The sequence below is a fragment of the Gavialis gangeticus genome, unplaced genomic scaffold (genome assembly GCF_001723915.1).
Source record: "Gavialis gangeticus isolate Ggan-Ray unplaced genomic scaffold, GavGan_comp1, whole genome shotgun sequence".
Taxonomy (NCBI): domain Eukaryota; kingdom Metazoa; phylum Chordata; order Crocodylia; family Gavialidae; genus Gavialis; species Gavialis gangeticus.
The window spans coordinates 184,331,823-184,348,385 of NW_017729032.1; the positions used below are offsets into that span (position 1 = coordinate 184,331,823).

General features: G+C 43.9%; 1 protein-coding gene across 8 annotated transcripts in view; it reads left to right on the top strand.

Annotated features, from left to right (window-relative positions):
* The window catches only part of CNKSR2 (connector enhancer of kinase suppressor of Ras 2), a 476,383-nt gene that overhangs the window by 144,512 nt on the left and 315,308 nt on the right, over positions 1-16,563 (top strand). For all 8 annotated transcript variants that reach the window (XR_002098973.1, XM_019524928.1, XM_019524929.1 and 5 more), the window contains exon 5: positions 4,597-4,638. Coding sequence is in view for 7 of the 8 variants with exons in the window: in XM_019524928.1 (XP_019380473.1) it covers positions 4,597-4,638 (42 nt within the window). In the remaining variant the exon portion in view is untranslated. The remainder of the gene's footprint in view (positions 1-4,596; positions 4,639-16,563) is intronic.

Consider the following 16,563-nt stretch of genomic DNA (forward strand, 5'->3'; position numbering starts at 1 on the left):
TTAATGTTGTTTTACTGCATGGACATTTCCCTATATATGCACAATAAACTGAAGGGAGTCTGTCTTGATATTCTGCAGATGCATCAAAGATTGTCACTATCCATTCCTGTAAAACATCTTGAATGTAGGCTTTGTAAGCAAAATACCAAAGTGTTTGAAAAACTTTGTTTAAAATGTAATATACTTAAAGTAGCGATAAAGATTTTTGTGGTTTTAGGTGATCTGCAAATCAGTGGCTTGATTGTTTGAGTTTTTTTGTTTGTTTTTTGTTTTTATCCAGTTCTCAAACTTCTCTGCCCCCATTCAAAATGGCTATAAAAACGTGCTTTTCTTACCTAGGAGTACACTCTTAAAATGAAAAAAGCTGTTTTGCACCTTCTACACATTTGTTGAAGCCGTTCCTTTAATTAAGAACTTTTAAACCTCACAGGGACAAATTAGTCAGTTAACAGTGAAATATGTGTTGTATAACTACAAGGAGTGGTCATAGCAATGTCTCTCATGCACACTCTTCCAAGTATAGATAATTCTGCTGAGGATACAAACACACATAACGTTTTCTATAAAGTAAATTAACTATATAGGAAAGATGGATTGGGCACCCACCATGCACCTTTACACCACTCTGTGCTCAGGTAATGTTATTAGTCCCTCAGACAATGAGAAGTAACTATATGCAGGTACAAATTTATCCCAGTGTCCCAGACATGTGTATACTTCCATAGTGAATTGCGTCCTGTGCAAGGTGTTTTCTGTTTGCATTACTTCACCATCTACTGGCCAGGCTCTGCAGCCAATAGTGCTTACTGTAGTCAGCCAACTTGAGAAGACAGTTCATATACCTGCTCCTTTAATATAGCATAAAATCTGAGGTTAATTACTTTGTAGCAATTGTGTCTGTGCATCTGTATTCAGAAATTTATTTATTGATTATTTTAGAATGAACACATGGAAGTTTGTTTATGCTATTGGTATATCTATTGGTAAACGGCCATATCTTATTCCTTGGTATAGCATAACTTTACAGGGAATAAAGAGAAATAAAATAACAGGGTTCACAAATGCTTGACAGTGCCAAACAGATTACAATGCGGGAGGTATGAAGCAAATGTAGGAACAAGAATGACAATATTGTGACATGAGATCATAACCAACGGCCACTTTGAGAAGTGAAGTCTGTTACAGATCATTGCAACTGGTTGTCAGGCATGTAAACTGAATCTGTTTCCTGTGAGCACAGCAACCCCTATGTCAGTCACTGCACTCTTGGAAGCCTTTACAGAATACATTTTTTTTGGTGTAGTGGTATATAGTCCAGGCTGTTTTTAGCTTCTTTCTGGTTTCCATGTTTTGATGCCACAGTTCTTTAGAAGGTCAGTCCTACAAGTTAGGTATTGTTAGACACTGAGCATTCTGGTCTTTATTTAGCCCATTCATAGCTTTACTGAAGCCCTGTGACTGCCAACATACTTAAAATTAAGCATGTATTTACGTTTACAGAGGAACTGGGCCAGAATATTCATATCATTAAAGGATCAAGCCCTAGATGTGTGCTTCAACATTCTGCACACTCTATCTTGACTAACACCTGGGTATGATATCTTGGCATCCTTTGTCTTAATCTTCTAAAATAGTTTGTGCTGCTGAATCTGGTTTCAGCTAGTATACTAAATTCAGCTAGAAATCTGTGGGTCTCTGAACTGAAAATTGTTTTCTTTTCTAAATCAGGGCAACTGTGACAAGTATTTTTCTCACATTTTTTTCCCCTTATGATATATTCAAACAATATTATTAGGTAAGTACAGATGTTCAAATAGCCCCTTGCAAAAGTGGTCTAACCATAGCGGTTTACTTAGTGCTATAAGTTAGAGCAGGAATAAATTGAACAGACATCTGCCATTGGAGGGATGGGGGGGGGGGCTTGGCACCTCCCTGCACTGGCCAAGGCAAGCAGGTAGGGAGCACTCCTGCATGCCTCACAGGAGGCTGCCGGAGCCAGCCCCACCCTCCCACCAGTTGATGACTGTCGGCAGCAGCTGGAGATGAGGAGGAATGGAGTCCTCTTGCCATGAGGGTGTCCCTCCCTCCATAGCTTGCTGGCTGGGATCTGGAGGCGGGGGGCAGGGAGAAGGGAGAGGCTGGGCCAGGTCTGCACAGTAGGGAGGCTCCATTCCCCCCAGCCTCTTGTCAGCTGGAGCCAGGAGCTGCATTATGGAGCTGCCCAGCTGGCTTTTTGCTATGCTGGGAACTGGGGCTGGGAGTGTGTCCCCCTGCTGTGCAAACCCGGCCTGGACCCCCTCTGCTCCCCCGAGACCCAAACCAGCAAATGCAGGGCAAAGACAAAGCCTTTTGTGTCTCTTCTCTGTGACAGCTTGTGGGCAGGGCCAGGCCAATCTTGTCCAGAGCAGATGAGCACCAACTGAGGCAAGCAAGTTACCCAGCGAAGGCTCCCTGGGGTGGCAGCAGAATGTGATCTACACTGAAGTGTGATGGATGTGGTACAGAAATTCAAAAAAGCACCTAGAGTGCTTTAGTCTAATACCACATCCATCCCAGGTTAACTTAGAGTGGGATCTGCCATTTTTAAGGCACTTGAAGTGCCATGAACGTCTGTTCTACTGTAGCTTTAAAGTGCTTTCTGTGCGCTTAACACGTTAAGTGTAACGTCTGTACCTAGCCATTATTACATTAGCTTGTGTTTCTGTCAGATCTCTCCATTTCATTTTCAGCAACAGAATATGGGATAACCCTACAGGTGAACTTTCTTTTTAACTGGGTTAAAGATGATATTAAAAATATGCATTCAGTTCTCATTTTACAATTAGCAACTCTTTCTTATGCACTAACCTCTTATTATTGAAATAGATATGAAAAAGTAGCACATGTAAACTGTAAAGATTCTCAGTAATGAATAGCCCCATTTACCTTCTACACAGAGATGTTTTAAATAAAATGAGGTTCAATTATTCTCATGAGTTGCTACGAAGAAAATAGAAAGCAATAGATTGAAGTTATATAAGAAACAAATTAGTTTTAAAACAGGAGAAAAATGTTGAGAAAGATATGTTGCTGTTGAAGATAAGAAATGATAGCTTAGATCAGTTGTGCTCAACTTTTTTAGACTCAAGGCACCCTTTGGAAAACACCAACTCTTAGTTTTTACTTGTTTGGGGGGGTTTTTATGAGAGAGAAATAATAGAGCAAGTCTTCTGTTCCAAAGAACTCAGAAGCACTACAAGAGGCACTGTTTTTAACCATATGTATTCTGATTTGAAACCTCTTGGCTTATCATGTGAATCATATTTGCATACATGACTGTTGTAAAATTGTGTGGCAGCCCATAGCACCCTTGAATGGATCTCAGGGTACCACAGGGTGCTGCATAACCCTGGGTGAGTAGTCTAGATGCTTATCTCAAGATGGTTTAAGGGCAATTTAAGTAAGCATGCTAAAAAGCAGTGTTATAGTAGATTTATGCTTTAAACCCATTACAGTTGACCTTGAACGTAGGATTTTGGCTCTGAATTGGAAACTGCTATCATGGCCCCTTGAGTTCCTGCCAACCTTCACTGACTACAGAAACCGCTCCCAAATGTTATGCCTTTGGGTTTACTTGTACACCTTCAGACAGCCTATTCAGGACTCATTGGCTAAACTCAGCTCTTGTTCAGTGGGATGTCACACTGCCATTTTTGTGAAATTGGTGCTGTTAAATTCAGATAAGTTATGGAGGTGTACCAGAGTCTAACAAGGTTGAGAATCACTGAGCTAAATCCTGCAGGATGAATGGACTCACCATGATTTATACGATTGGCAGTGAGGTTTAAGTCCACATGACCATGTTATCTTGCTCAGATCCAGAAATTCAATTATAGGAGTTTCTCAGTTGTTTCTTCAGTCTCAAGCACTATATATACTTAGCTGTCAGAACTGTAAAGTTTGCTTCCCCGTCTTTGGATCCAAGGACACTTGTTTTCTTCATAAGTTACATAAGTGTATTTCATTTAAAGGAAGCAGTGCCATTCTCCCTTGTTTATTGTGAACAAGGAATGCTGGACAAATTGCAGTTTAAAAAAAATATGTTTTCTTGTTTAGCGTTTTTGCTGTTTGCTTGCTGCACTGAGTTACCTTGATTAAAAGCACTGATTCTTACTATTTACATACAATATTGCTGGCCAATTCATTTGGGGAGGAAATTCTCTAGTCTCTGTATCCACAGTGGTTTTGGTTCTTAATACAACTCTTAACCTGTAACCCATGTTCTAATCTTATATGGACAAATTAAAAAGAGAAACCAGCCAGGCATGTCTTTCTTAGGGCATGGCATAAAGAGGTACTAGAGGGAGGAGAATAAGAGTCTGTCTTAAATAGGACTCACCAAAGGAAGACCAGAGTTTTAAGTATGTGCTAATCAACTTTTCTTTCCCATTCTAGCTTCTTCCAACCTGGTTACATAAATTCTTCCATGGTAGTTGAAACAACAAGTGCTTTCTTTTAAAGGTTTTTCAATGCAGTTAACCTTTGTTTTAAAAGGCAGTTTTCCACGGATGTTTGACTTTTCAGATTTAACCTATGTCTTCTACTTTCTGTTTTCAGGATTGCACGGTGTATGAAACAGAGAATAAAATTCTTCATGTGGTGAGTAGTCCTTTGATTCTTATAAATATGTGTCTGCTGTACAATATCTAGGAATCTTTCAATCTCCTAGTAGTAGTGTTAAAGTGCTAGCAAGCTAGTTTTGGCTTAGTGAAGAGTTTGAGTGATTGTTTGCAAATAAGTAGAGACAAGTGTAAAGCAGGATCTGGGACCTGATAATCTCTAAGCTTGCAAAGGCTTGCTCCTCACTGCAAATTATCTGCTTTGTACTCGTCTCCAGAATCTGTTTACTCAAAGTGTGCTTATGCCCATGTATTAAAGACTTTTTGCTTGTCAGATATACTTGCTAGGCATACATAGTTGTATCTGTTTTTTTAGTGATACATTCAGATTTATGCTGTGTTACTCCTACAACCATGGCAAACCCAGGAACACTATGGAACAGTGAACACAACTCCCTCCCGGTTCATGTACACTCTGGGAAACTGCTAATGTTCTCCACTTTTAAACCTTTATTGCTGGTAATGATATATGATCTGTGGCAAAATGTGCTTGATTTTGCAGAAAGCACAGCAAGCTTGATAGGTTGACCATTTAGGGGATAAGAAAAAAACCCATGAATAAACTTATCTGGAAGTCAGTAACACCGTAAGCATGGAACCTAAGTGTACAATATGGAATTCCAGTCCAAGCTATGGTTCTACTAAGTTGGTTTTAAGTTTTCTGAAATCAGAACTGTTTCTGAAAACAAATAATAGATTGGTTTCATTATCATAATAATCATAAAAACATAGAACCGGAAGGGACCTGTAAGATCATCAAGTCCTGCTGGGGGCAGGAAGTTATTGGGCTCAGATGAGCTTGACAAGGTGCCTGTCCAGCCTCATCTTGAACACCTCAAAGGACAGTGACTGCACCACCTCTGCTGGGAGTGTGTTCCAGATTCTGCTTACAGAGAAGTTTTTCCTTATATCCAACCTGAATTTACCCTCTATTAGTTTATACCCATTGGTCCTCGTCTTCCCTTGAGGTGCTTTTCTGAAGAGTTGCTCTCCTAGTTCTTGATGCTCCCCCCAATGTACTTGTAGGCAACTATCAAGTCACCTCTCAACCTTCTCTTCCTCAGGCTGACCAGGCCCAGTTCCCGGAGTCTCTCTGCATAGGGCCTACCCTCCATGCCCTTAATCAAATGGGTGGCCCTTCTTTGGACCCTCTTGAGCTTATCTACATGCTTCTTGAAGTGCAGTGCCCAGAACTGGGCACGGTACTCCAGCTGAGGCCTCACCAATGCCAACTAGAGAGGGAGGAGTACCTCCCTGGATCTATTGGCCACACATCAGCTGATGCATGCCAGAGTTTTTTTGCCTTTTGGCAGCCTCATTGCACTGTTGGCTCATTCATCTTCCAGTCGATCGTGACTCCCAGGTCTCGTTCAAATGCTGTGCCAGCCGGAGGACCACCGCCCACTGTATATTTATGGTGGGGGTTCTTCCTACCCAGGTGGAAGACCTTGCACTTCTCCCTGTTAAACCTCATCTGATTTCATTCCACGCATAAATCCAGCCTGTCAAGGTCATCCTCAATCTTTGCCTTATCCTCTGATGTGCCCGCGTTTCCCCACAACTTATCATCTACAGACTTAATCATTGTGCTTTCCTCATCCAAGTCGTTAATGAATATATTGAATAGCACAGGTCCAAGCACCGATGCCTGGGGGACACCACTGGAGATGGTCCACCAGGATGACGCCATCCCATCAGTGACCACTCCCTGAGAGCACCCTGTAAGCCAGTTGTCTACCCACCTCACTGTAGAATGGTCCAGCCCAGTACTCTCCAGTTTGTTAGAGAGAATCACATGGGAGATGGTCAAAGGGTTTACAGAAGTCTAAGTAGATGACGTCAACCTCATGTCCCTCATCCAGATGGTTGGTTACCTGGTCACAGAAGGACACAAGGTTTGTCAGGCATGATCTACCCTTGACAAAGCCGTGCTGGTTGCTTTTTAGCACCCCATCTATTACCAGCATGTAGTTGATGGCTCCCTTAACCAACTTTTCATAGATTTTACCCAGGACCAAGGTCAGACTGACTGGTCTGTACTTTGCAGGGTCATCCCTTTTCCCTTTCTTAAAGATGGGCACTACATTGACCATCTTCCAGTCATCCAGGACCACTCCCGAGTTCCACAACTCTTCAAACAGATTGCCCGGGGTGCTGCTATAAGTTCAGCCAGTTCTTTCAAGACTCTTGGGTGCAGGTCATCAGGCAGGTTGTTAGCAGACTTGAAAATGTCCACGTATTGTAGCAAATCACTCACCTGTTCTGGGCTGATTTCATGTAGGCTGTTACTTTCCCTCTGTTCCCTGGGCCTCTGGTCAGGTGAGCAGCCCCTGTTGGGTTTTGGGAATACTGATGCAAAGTATGTATTAAAGAGTTCTGCCTTTTCATCAGCATTGACTGTGCACTGCCCCTGGGTGTATTCAGTAGGGGTCCCACAGTGGAGTCTGATTTTCATTTTTTTCTTACTCCCTGTGAATCTATAGAAGAACTTTTTGTTGTCTTTTATACTGGTTGCCAGTTTGATCCCTATGCCTGCCTTAGCTTTCCATGTATCATATCTGCGGGCCCTGGCGATACAGGTGTATTCCTCCCTGGTTGCTGAGCCATTCCTCCATTGCATATACACTTTTTTCTTTTTCAATAGCTGCTTAATATCTCTAGTGAGCCAAGCAAGTCTCCTAGCTCCTTTCCTGCTTTTTGCCCACATGTGGATGTCCTGTTTTTTGAGCCATGAGAATTGCCTCCTTGAGGAAGCACCATCATTCCTGTACTCCTAAATTGTCCAATTGCCAGTTGCAGAGGGCTTCTCCAATGAACCTCTTGAGTTTGCCAATATCTGCCTTTTTGAAATTCAGGACTTCTGGCGACTAACTTCCCAGTCTTACAGTGGATGGAGAACCTTATCAGGTCATGGTCACTGTTGCCCAGAGTGCCACCAATCCTCAGGTTGCCTATGATGTCCTCTCCTTTGGTCAGCACTAAATCCAGAGTGGCCTTGCCCCTAGTAGGCCCTTCCACAACCTGTGTCAGACACAGATTGTCTGTTGTTCCCAGGAAGTTGGCTTATGCAATCACTACATTTATACACTTTTTATTTCTGTGGTTGAATAGGCTACTAAACTTAAATACAAAAGCAAATTATTTATGTTTCCTCCTCTTTGGATATGAGGCATTACAGTAGTTTTGGCTCTAAATATTTTAAATGGTCAAGATCAAATGATTAATGTCAAATGCCTGAAAACTTGCATCCAAAAGTTTCTGACACAGTTTTAGAACAAAAAGTATTGCATTTTTTCTTTTCCACTGTAATTTTTTCCCTTATGGAACTAAAAGTATTGTTATTTTTAATAAGCTTGACTTTGTCTTCCTTGACTGACCTCTACAATTTTGTGAATAATGAAGTTTTTAACAGTGCAACATTGACAAAAATATGAAATATTTTATCTTAGGCCATCTTACATAATGTCTATTTATATACATTTATATATGGCACAAACAGAGTTCCATTATATATGTTACATGTACATTTTGGAAGAAAACATGCTTTACATATATTAGCATATGTTTGTACTTTAACTAGATAAATGAGCTGTAAAATGAGTTGGCAACATTTACAGGTAATGTAGCATTAATTAGGGTAGTCCAAACTAGAAGTTTTTTAGGAACTTCAGAAAAAAACTAACAAAGGTAGATAAAAGGATAGAGATTGATCAAATTCACTGTTTAAAAATTATGCTTTTCTGTGAACTCATGCACACTTCTGGGTAATATCATCATTTAAACCCGCTCACTTTTATCTATAGTCAGTTTCAGCTGTTGGTTTAACATCCATTCTAAGTTAGGAGATATTCTGTCATTTTGGTTTGGCTAGGGAACAAATAGGTCTGAAACAAAGGGAAAGTTTGTGGTTCATCATCTTAAAGTTGGAATTCAAAATCATATTTGCAGATGGGAAGAGGATAGAAGAGAAGTAGGCTTGAACAGAGTAGAAACAGACTCCTGAGAAACAAACACAAATACACATACTGAATGAGAGTGTGGTGGAAGAGAACTCACTAAACATAATGCTGAAAAACATCCAAACATTAGGCAGAATAGTGGGAAAAGATAATGTCATCAAAGCCTGCATGCTCTGAGTAGAAGTGTACAGGTGACAGCATCAAAGGTAGCCCTTAGACCAAGGAGGAGGAATGTAAAGGCATGGAAGAGTTTGTCAAATAAAGGGAACAGCAACTGGTTTAGGTATGTTCAAAAACAGGTTTTGGAGTTTAAGAAACCTGTGTATAGAGAATATGCAACTGAGTTTGGAGATAAAAACTAGAAGGCAATGAATTCAAGAAAAAGGTGACAAAAATTATCATGGGCATAGAATGAATCTCAGATTAGCTAACCTAGTTTTTCCAGTCTTACTTTATCAGAAGAAATGAATAAAACAAAATGTGAAGTACAAAAAATGGTGTGGAGAGAATGTAAATACTCATTCTTTCAGTATGCAAAGACTTTGAGGCTATTCAATGAAACTGACAGGCAACAAATTTATAGCCTTATTGGAATGTCTTTTGTTTAGCTGGTGAAACTCCCTCTCAGCAAGAGAGAGGATTCAAAACAAGAAGTGAACATCATATGGGTGGTGAATATCTACACACATGTTAAGCAGGCTGAAAATAAATTAACGGTAGAACCATGCTTACTTCATAGAGTAATACTCCCTTTCGCTGATTTCTTGACCTTCTTCCCCTGAAGCTTTTAGGACAATTATTGTGAAAGATAAGATCCTTTTTAGCCAGAGCAGGGGCAGGGTGTGGCCAGATGCTGGCCTGCCATGGCCCCTGAGGCAAATTCTTCCCTCCATCCCCTTTTCGCCCCCCTCCCCCCCCCAAGCTGGCAAACCCTGGGGACAGCCCCAGCTGCACTCCATGGCTTGCCTGCAGCCTGGCAGGGATGGAGTTAATTCCTTCCTGTCTCCGCTCTCTCTCTCAGAACTCCTGGGGGTTTGGCTGCAGTCTCTGTGGCTTGCCTGTAGCCAGGCAGGGAGGGAATTAATTCAATGGCATGCCCTGTGTGCAGATCCAAGCCCTGCACCTGTGAACCCAGAGCTAAGACCTGCAGGACCAGACTTAGAGGTGGGAAGTGTTGGCAAAGACCTGACAATCATCACACATGCTGGAGATATAGTTTAAGGAAGTTGCAGACAGCTTCATCAAAGAATGCAGAAAGCTACATTTACATTATAAAGCAGAACAAATAAATACCTAACCAAAGCCTTTCTGAATGCCTGGCTGTAAGGAGACATCCTGCCCTCAGGATTAGTAAAAGTAATTCTTGTTTTCCTGGTTCACGTTTTAAATCAGACTAAGATGTGTGTGCTATGTTTTACTGGGCTGTATCTTCAGTGGTGTACCATGGGTCTCCAGTACCTGGGGGCCAGTGCTTGGATTGGCACCCCCTGTCCTCCGTGGGGATGATCCAAACAGGGTGTGGGGCCCCCTCTCCCATCCTATGATGCTTCCATAGGGAAATTAACATCACAGCACACTGGACATGGGGCAGGGGCAGTGGCCAGAATTTCCAGCTAAAACAGCTAAAGAAACTTACAGTCTGCTGGACAGAAGGGTGGGCGAACTACACACCAAACACGGGAGGTGCTGCAGCCTCTCTGCCTGGCTCTGAAGGGCCTGGCCGGTGCCCCCCACCCCAGGCGGGCACCCCCGCCCCCACCCTTGATATGCCATTGTGTATCTTAGCTTAGGCCAGGGGTGGGCAATGTATGGCCCATGGGCCGGAGCCGGTCCACAAGGCCATTCTATCCAGCCTGCGGGGCCCATAAAAATTTTTTGAAAATTAAAATGTATCTGTCCTTGGTTCCTATCAAAAATGACAGGAACCAGGGGCAGTAGGACCCAGGGGAATCCTCAGCAGGCTGCTGCAACAGCCCCCCCCGCCCCACCTCCTGAGCTGGAAGCCCCAGCAGGGGCTTCTGGCCTGGGACCATGTGGCTGCCGTGGCACTGGAAGCTCAGGTAAGCGGGGTGGGGGGAAAGGGCAGGGAAGGAACTGATGCTGAACACGGGGAAAAGCGGCCCCTTGCCTGCCCTGTGGCCCACACTCCCTGCTGCAGCTGCTCACAGTCCATGTGGGGCTGTCCTGAGCAGGCACAGGCAGCCCCACATGGGCTGCAGCGCAAAGCGCTGGCCACAAAGCAGGGGTGAGGCCACTTTTCCCCCCCATGGTCATCACCAGCTTGTAACCCACCACCACTGCCAGCCTGGGCCCCATGCCGGCTCTGGGCTCACCTGTCAGGGCTGCGCATGGCAGCGACTGCTAGAACCCTGCCGCTTGCCGAGTCAGGTAGTGTTTGCTGCTGCTGCCGCCTGCCCAGAATTTGCGCCATGGTAGGCTGTGGTGATGTTGCCACTGCTGCCTCTGAGCTGCCCAGTGTGCAAGCTCTGAGCGGGCAGCAGCAGCAAACACTTTCCAGTGCAGCAAGCGGGGGGGTGCTGTGGCGCAGCCCTGACGGGCGAGCCCAGAGCTGGCACAGGGCCCAGGCTGGTTGTGGGGGTGAGTTGCAAGCTGGTGCTTAGTGCGGAGGAAAAGCAGCCCCTCCCCTGCCCGTGGCCAGTGTTCTGCACTGCAGCCACTCGCAGCCTGCATGTGGCTGCCTGTGCCTGCTTAGGACATCCCCGCGCCGGCTGCGAGCAGCTGCAGCAGGGAGTTCCAGCCATGGGGAGGGTCCGCTTTTCCCCACACTGTGCACCAGCTCCTTCCCTGCCAGCGAGTGAGGGGTCAGGACTGTGCACTGCTCCCTGCCTGTTCTGCAGGGCTGGGGGGTGTTGGGAGTGTCTCACGGCCAGCGCCAGCAAAACCCAGAGCAGGGTGGCAGGAGTACAGGGTCCCAGCTGGCAGGGGCTTTATAGAACCAGGCCAGCTTCCCCCTCTCCCTGCTGGTGCAGCCCAGCCCAGCTTCACAGACTCCTACCAGACTGCATCCTGCTCTGGGCCCCACCGGTGCTGGCCCTGTGACATTGGTTCCAAGACATTGGGTCATTGGTCCCCAGATGGTGACCAGGGGGTGGGTCACCTGTCAAGGGGCAGGGCTACCCATGCAGCCCTTGGCAGCTTGCCAAACCTGGGTCAGCAGCCCTCTGCCTCAAATAATTGCCTGCCCCTGGCTTAGGCCAAGATTTTTGCAAATTGCTGTATTCAATACATGCTTGCTTTGGAGAGAGGACTTTTCCCTCATCCCCACTCCTCCTCCCCCCCTCCTTTGCAGCTGGTGGCTGGCATCCTCTGTGTTGTGCTAGCCCCAGCTGGTGCCTGGCCATGTCCCCTACACTCCAACAGAGTGAGAGCCTTGGAGGGCATCTCTCTCCTTGCCTTCCCTTTGGCCTTCCTTCCCTTTGGCAGTGGTTGGCAGGCATGCTCTAGCACCCTCCATCTTCTGGCTTGAGCCACTGCAGGCATGTGGCTGCATTTCCTGATCTAACAGAGAATGTCTGTCCATTTTCATTTTGTAGACATTAAGGCTGGAAGGGACCTCAGAAGATCATTGAGTCCAGCCCAGTTATTAATCAGTTTAAGCTACACAACTTAGACTAACCTGCAAAGAGTGAATCAGTTCAGACTTGGGCTTGTTGAATGTCTGTCCCCAGACCCTGGGTGGATTTGGTTCTTTTCAAGAATAGAGCAGAATGCCATACAAGGTTAGCGTTGTTAGATGTACATAAGTGATTCACAACATAAAGCCAGAGATTTCAACTAGAAATCCATGGTGTTAAAAACAGTCTGAACTGTTTTGCTCTTTAAGTGCTTTCCAAAAGAAAAATTACTCTTATTATTTTTTTCCGTAGGAAAAAAAACAAAATTAAAAAAAAATAGTGAAAACTAGGGGCTGGCATTTTGTGAGGGGTGCCTCAAGTCTAAAAAGTCTGAGAACCACTGAGCTAGATAATACTTTCATTATGGAATGTTGTGAGATGCAAAGACCCAGGGAAGCAATTAAATGATCCCATTCTAATTGGATAACAATTTATAAGATAGAAGCTTCTACTTCACCTTCATCCACCGGCAGCATTTCTGTATTTTTTTCTGGATATTTTTCATTGTAATACAATTCAGTAGGATAATCATTATTTTGTCCCCTTAAGGAACTTCATTTTCACAGAGATCCCATTCAGTTTCATAAGAAATATGGTGCCATGGTAGGTAAGAAAATAAATAAATAAACATAAATATCTAAATAAATATAAATTATATTTAATTAAATAAAATTAATATTCAGACAGCTAAAAGCCTCTTGGTGAGTTTAGGATTTCGTTTTAAAATGGCCAAAGTTCAAAAACAATTAAGAATTCAATAATAAAAAACAGGATTTTACTATTATTGTTACCAATCTTTTAAATACTATGGTAACCACACATCAGTACTACTTCTATATTTGATTTTTTGCTAATAAATTAAATAACCAGAAGACTATAACTAGTAAAAACTTATTAGGCGTGTTCCCACATGCCGGGGGTTGTAGTTACTGTGGCAAAAATTGGCACAAATTTGTGCTGCTGCTTTTTGCCACTGTGCACGCTCCTGCACATGGGGTTGGCACAAGGCAAATTGTCCCAGTTGGTGTTCTGGGGGCCTCCCAGGGCACATCCAGACATGTGGATATTCGACTCCTCGGGGATAAGTAGTGGTTACGCTAGTCCCTGGGGAACTACGTTTCCCTGGGGAATGCCTGTGCCACATGCACTTTGATGCGTAGCAGGTTGCCCTAGGTGGAGTAGGGGAGGCTGGGGCCAGCACTGGGCTGGCCCCAGCAGCCTTAACTTGGGGTCCTAGGGGCCTTCTGGGGTTGTGGCTGTGACAATTCTGCAATGCAGAGCCTGGCTGGCAGTGGAGCATGGCTCTGGGTGGCCTGGCTCCACTTTTCAGCAGTGCGTGCTGCCCAAGCATGCGTCACTCCATTTTTTTTTTCTGGGGTTTTTTTGATCCCTGGATATCTGGGGTAAAAAACAAAACAAAACATGGAAAAAACACCTGTCACGGCACACATTCGGGCAGCATGCCCTTGCAGCACAGAGAACACCAGACTCTGCAGTATGTGGTGCTGCAAATGTGTTTGTAGCACCACATACTGCATGACCACGCTTGTCTGGATGCACCCCCAGGGAGCAGCAGTAGCAGCAATCTGGGCACTCAGAGCCTGCCTTGCAGGCTCCCTTTTTGGCAGTGCGCACTGCTTCATGTGCACAATGCTTTTTTTCAGTGGCACTTTTCTGATACAGGAATCTCCCAGTGTCAACCCCCCCGCCTCCCACTGCGCTGCTAATTAGCAGTGTGGTTGAACACTTGCACATGTGCCATGTGCATTTTGCAGTGGCTCAAAACAGTGCAGTTTGCAGCATGCTCAGTAGGACACACCCATTGTTGTAAGTTTTCATGGAAAATTTAGGTGCCTTTAAAAATAGCAATGGAAGTACAGTCTTCAACTTCCTGCAGGTCACCTTTTGTGCTACTGAATGACCTTAAAATTGCCATAATTGATTCCCTTGCAGTAGGGGAGATCACAGGCTCCATATGTTTGATTTACATAGTATTGAGGGGCCTAAGGGCATGGAGGTACAATCTAGTGCAGTCCAGCAGACTAACTCAAAAGACGTTGTCTTGGCCAGTGCAAGTTAGAGCAGATGCAGTGCAATGTTAACTTTCACTGGAAATTTTGTGTGTGTGTGTTTTGGGGTTTTTTTGGCCCCACAATCAGGGAAGATGCAGATCTGTCACTCTTCATCCTTTTCCCCCGGCCCTTCTCTTGGCTGTAATGAGAATGCAACCTGTATTTTGCATTGATAATGACTTCTGAACAAATATCTATGCATTTCGATTTTGTATGATTTGGGGCATTAAATGACCACCACATGAATACAGAAAAAAAGCTGTTCCTGTGACACTGTATCAAACAACTGGATGTATCATAGAGGATCCTTCAAAAATACGGCATAGGATGTTAGGCTTGTAAAAATGACTACTCTGGAATGTTAAGAATAACTTAAAATAGAATGTACTGCTGAATGAGATAAAATGCTTAATTGCTATATTAGAGCAATTATGGAAAACTACATTGGGCATAAGGCTCCTGGGGTGGAGAGAGAGTGATTGCATGAGAGGGGGAAAAAATGTAAAGTATAATTTTTGCTAAGTCCTCCTCATGTAATTTGTCTTTATTTATCTATTTTTTGGCATGTTTCTGGGCATCTGCTTTTTTTTACATGCACAGTAAGAGAGTGATTCTCTTAAAAGCTGTTCACCACATGGGAGGTGCTGGGCTTTCTCAACTCCTGTTGGTTTCCTGTTGGCTCACTCTCATGAATGATTTAAATATCAGTTGCCAGGTGCAGCGTTTCTCATCTTTAGGTCTTCTTTGCAGATACTCGAGTGTAACAGTTATTTGTACAGGTTGTTTCTAAAAAAGAAAATTCAACAGACTTGCATCGCTTATCAATACTTGCTATTATCCTGTAGCATGTCAAATGGCATAGCTAAAAGATACAGTATCTTGCATAAACATTGAACGTATGTGCTAAAATCAGTGTTTTATCAAAGCCAACTACCTGAAGTATACCTTAAATGCATTATTATTTACAATCTTAAATAATAATAGCATTATCATCTCATTTATTACAAGCATAATAATGACTGACGTATACCCTTATTTTAGACCCTTGCTACATACACTTTCCCTTGCAGTATCAAAATACTATTTTCCATATCACTCCCATTCCTTCCCTCTCCCCTGCCACCCTTTATTTTCCTAGTTGCTTGAAAAGCAACTATACACCTCTTGAGTCCTGGATCTGACATGCCAGCGCCAGCACCAGCACCATCAGAAGAGGTTTAACTTTAAACCACATGTGCCATTTTTAGATGAGAGTATTTTTTCTTCATCAGTCATCCTGCCTACAGAATGTGATTTCTTTATGCATTGTGCTTTTTATTTATAAACCGTACTGAAACGTAACTTCTGTCCTGCGGACAGGAAGAGGGGACAAATCAAATACTGATTCAATTTGTAAATCAGCCTGGATATACAAGATACCCAAGGAGCAGCTCAGCTTGTGCCTAGTTCTTTTATTCTCCTTGGAAAATACAAATGGAGCACATTCAGGAATCTTTCCCCAAGATGGAGGTTCTGATGTATAGCTCCTGAATGTTTGCTACATCAACAGGCATATTAAGCATGGAAAGATCATCCAGATGTTTGTAAATACCCCTAAAGAAAAGGATGAATAATTATACAAGTGTTATATTTAGATTGATAGAATTGAGTTTAGTGTGGTAGAAATTCTAGGTCTGCAAGCATTCCCAACCCTTAACTCTGGTCTAAAAATGGCACGTGGTTTAAAGTTAAACCTCTTCTGATGGTGCTGGTGTTGACATTTCAGATCCAGGACTCAGGAGAATGTTACATTTGGTAATCTCTGGCAGCTCTCAGGGTATGTTGGCATGTGTGCTGAGGGCCATCTCCAGTGCAGGCTGCCCCCATGCATCTTTCCTCAAATACTGAATGTTTGCATCATTCTCATAGAATCAATGAGTCGGAAGGGACCTAAACAGATCATCTAGTCCGACCCCCTGCCATGGGCAGGAAGGAGCACTGGGGGTGGGTGGGGTCATAAAACCCCAGCCAGGTGCCTATCCAGTCTCCTCTTGAAGATTTCCAGGGAAGGTGAGAGCACTACCTCTCTGGGAAGCCCATTCCAGGCTCTGGCCACTCTTACAGTGAAGTAGTTCTTCCTAATATCTAACCTAAACCTATCCTCCCTCAGCTTGTGGCCATTGTTCCTGGTGACTCCAAGGGGGGCCCTGGTGAACAGACTTTCCCCGAGTCCCTGCTGGTGGCCCCTGATAAGGTTGTA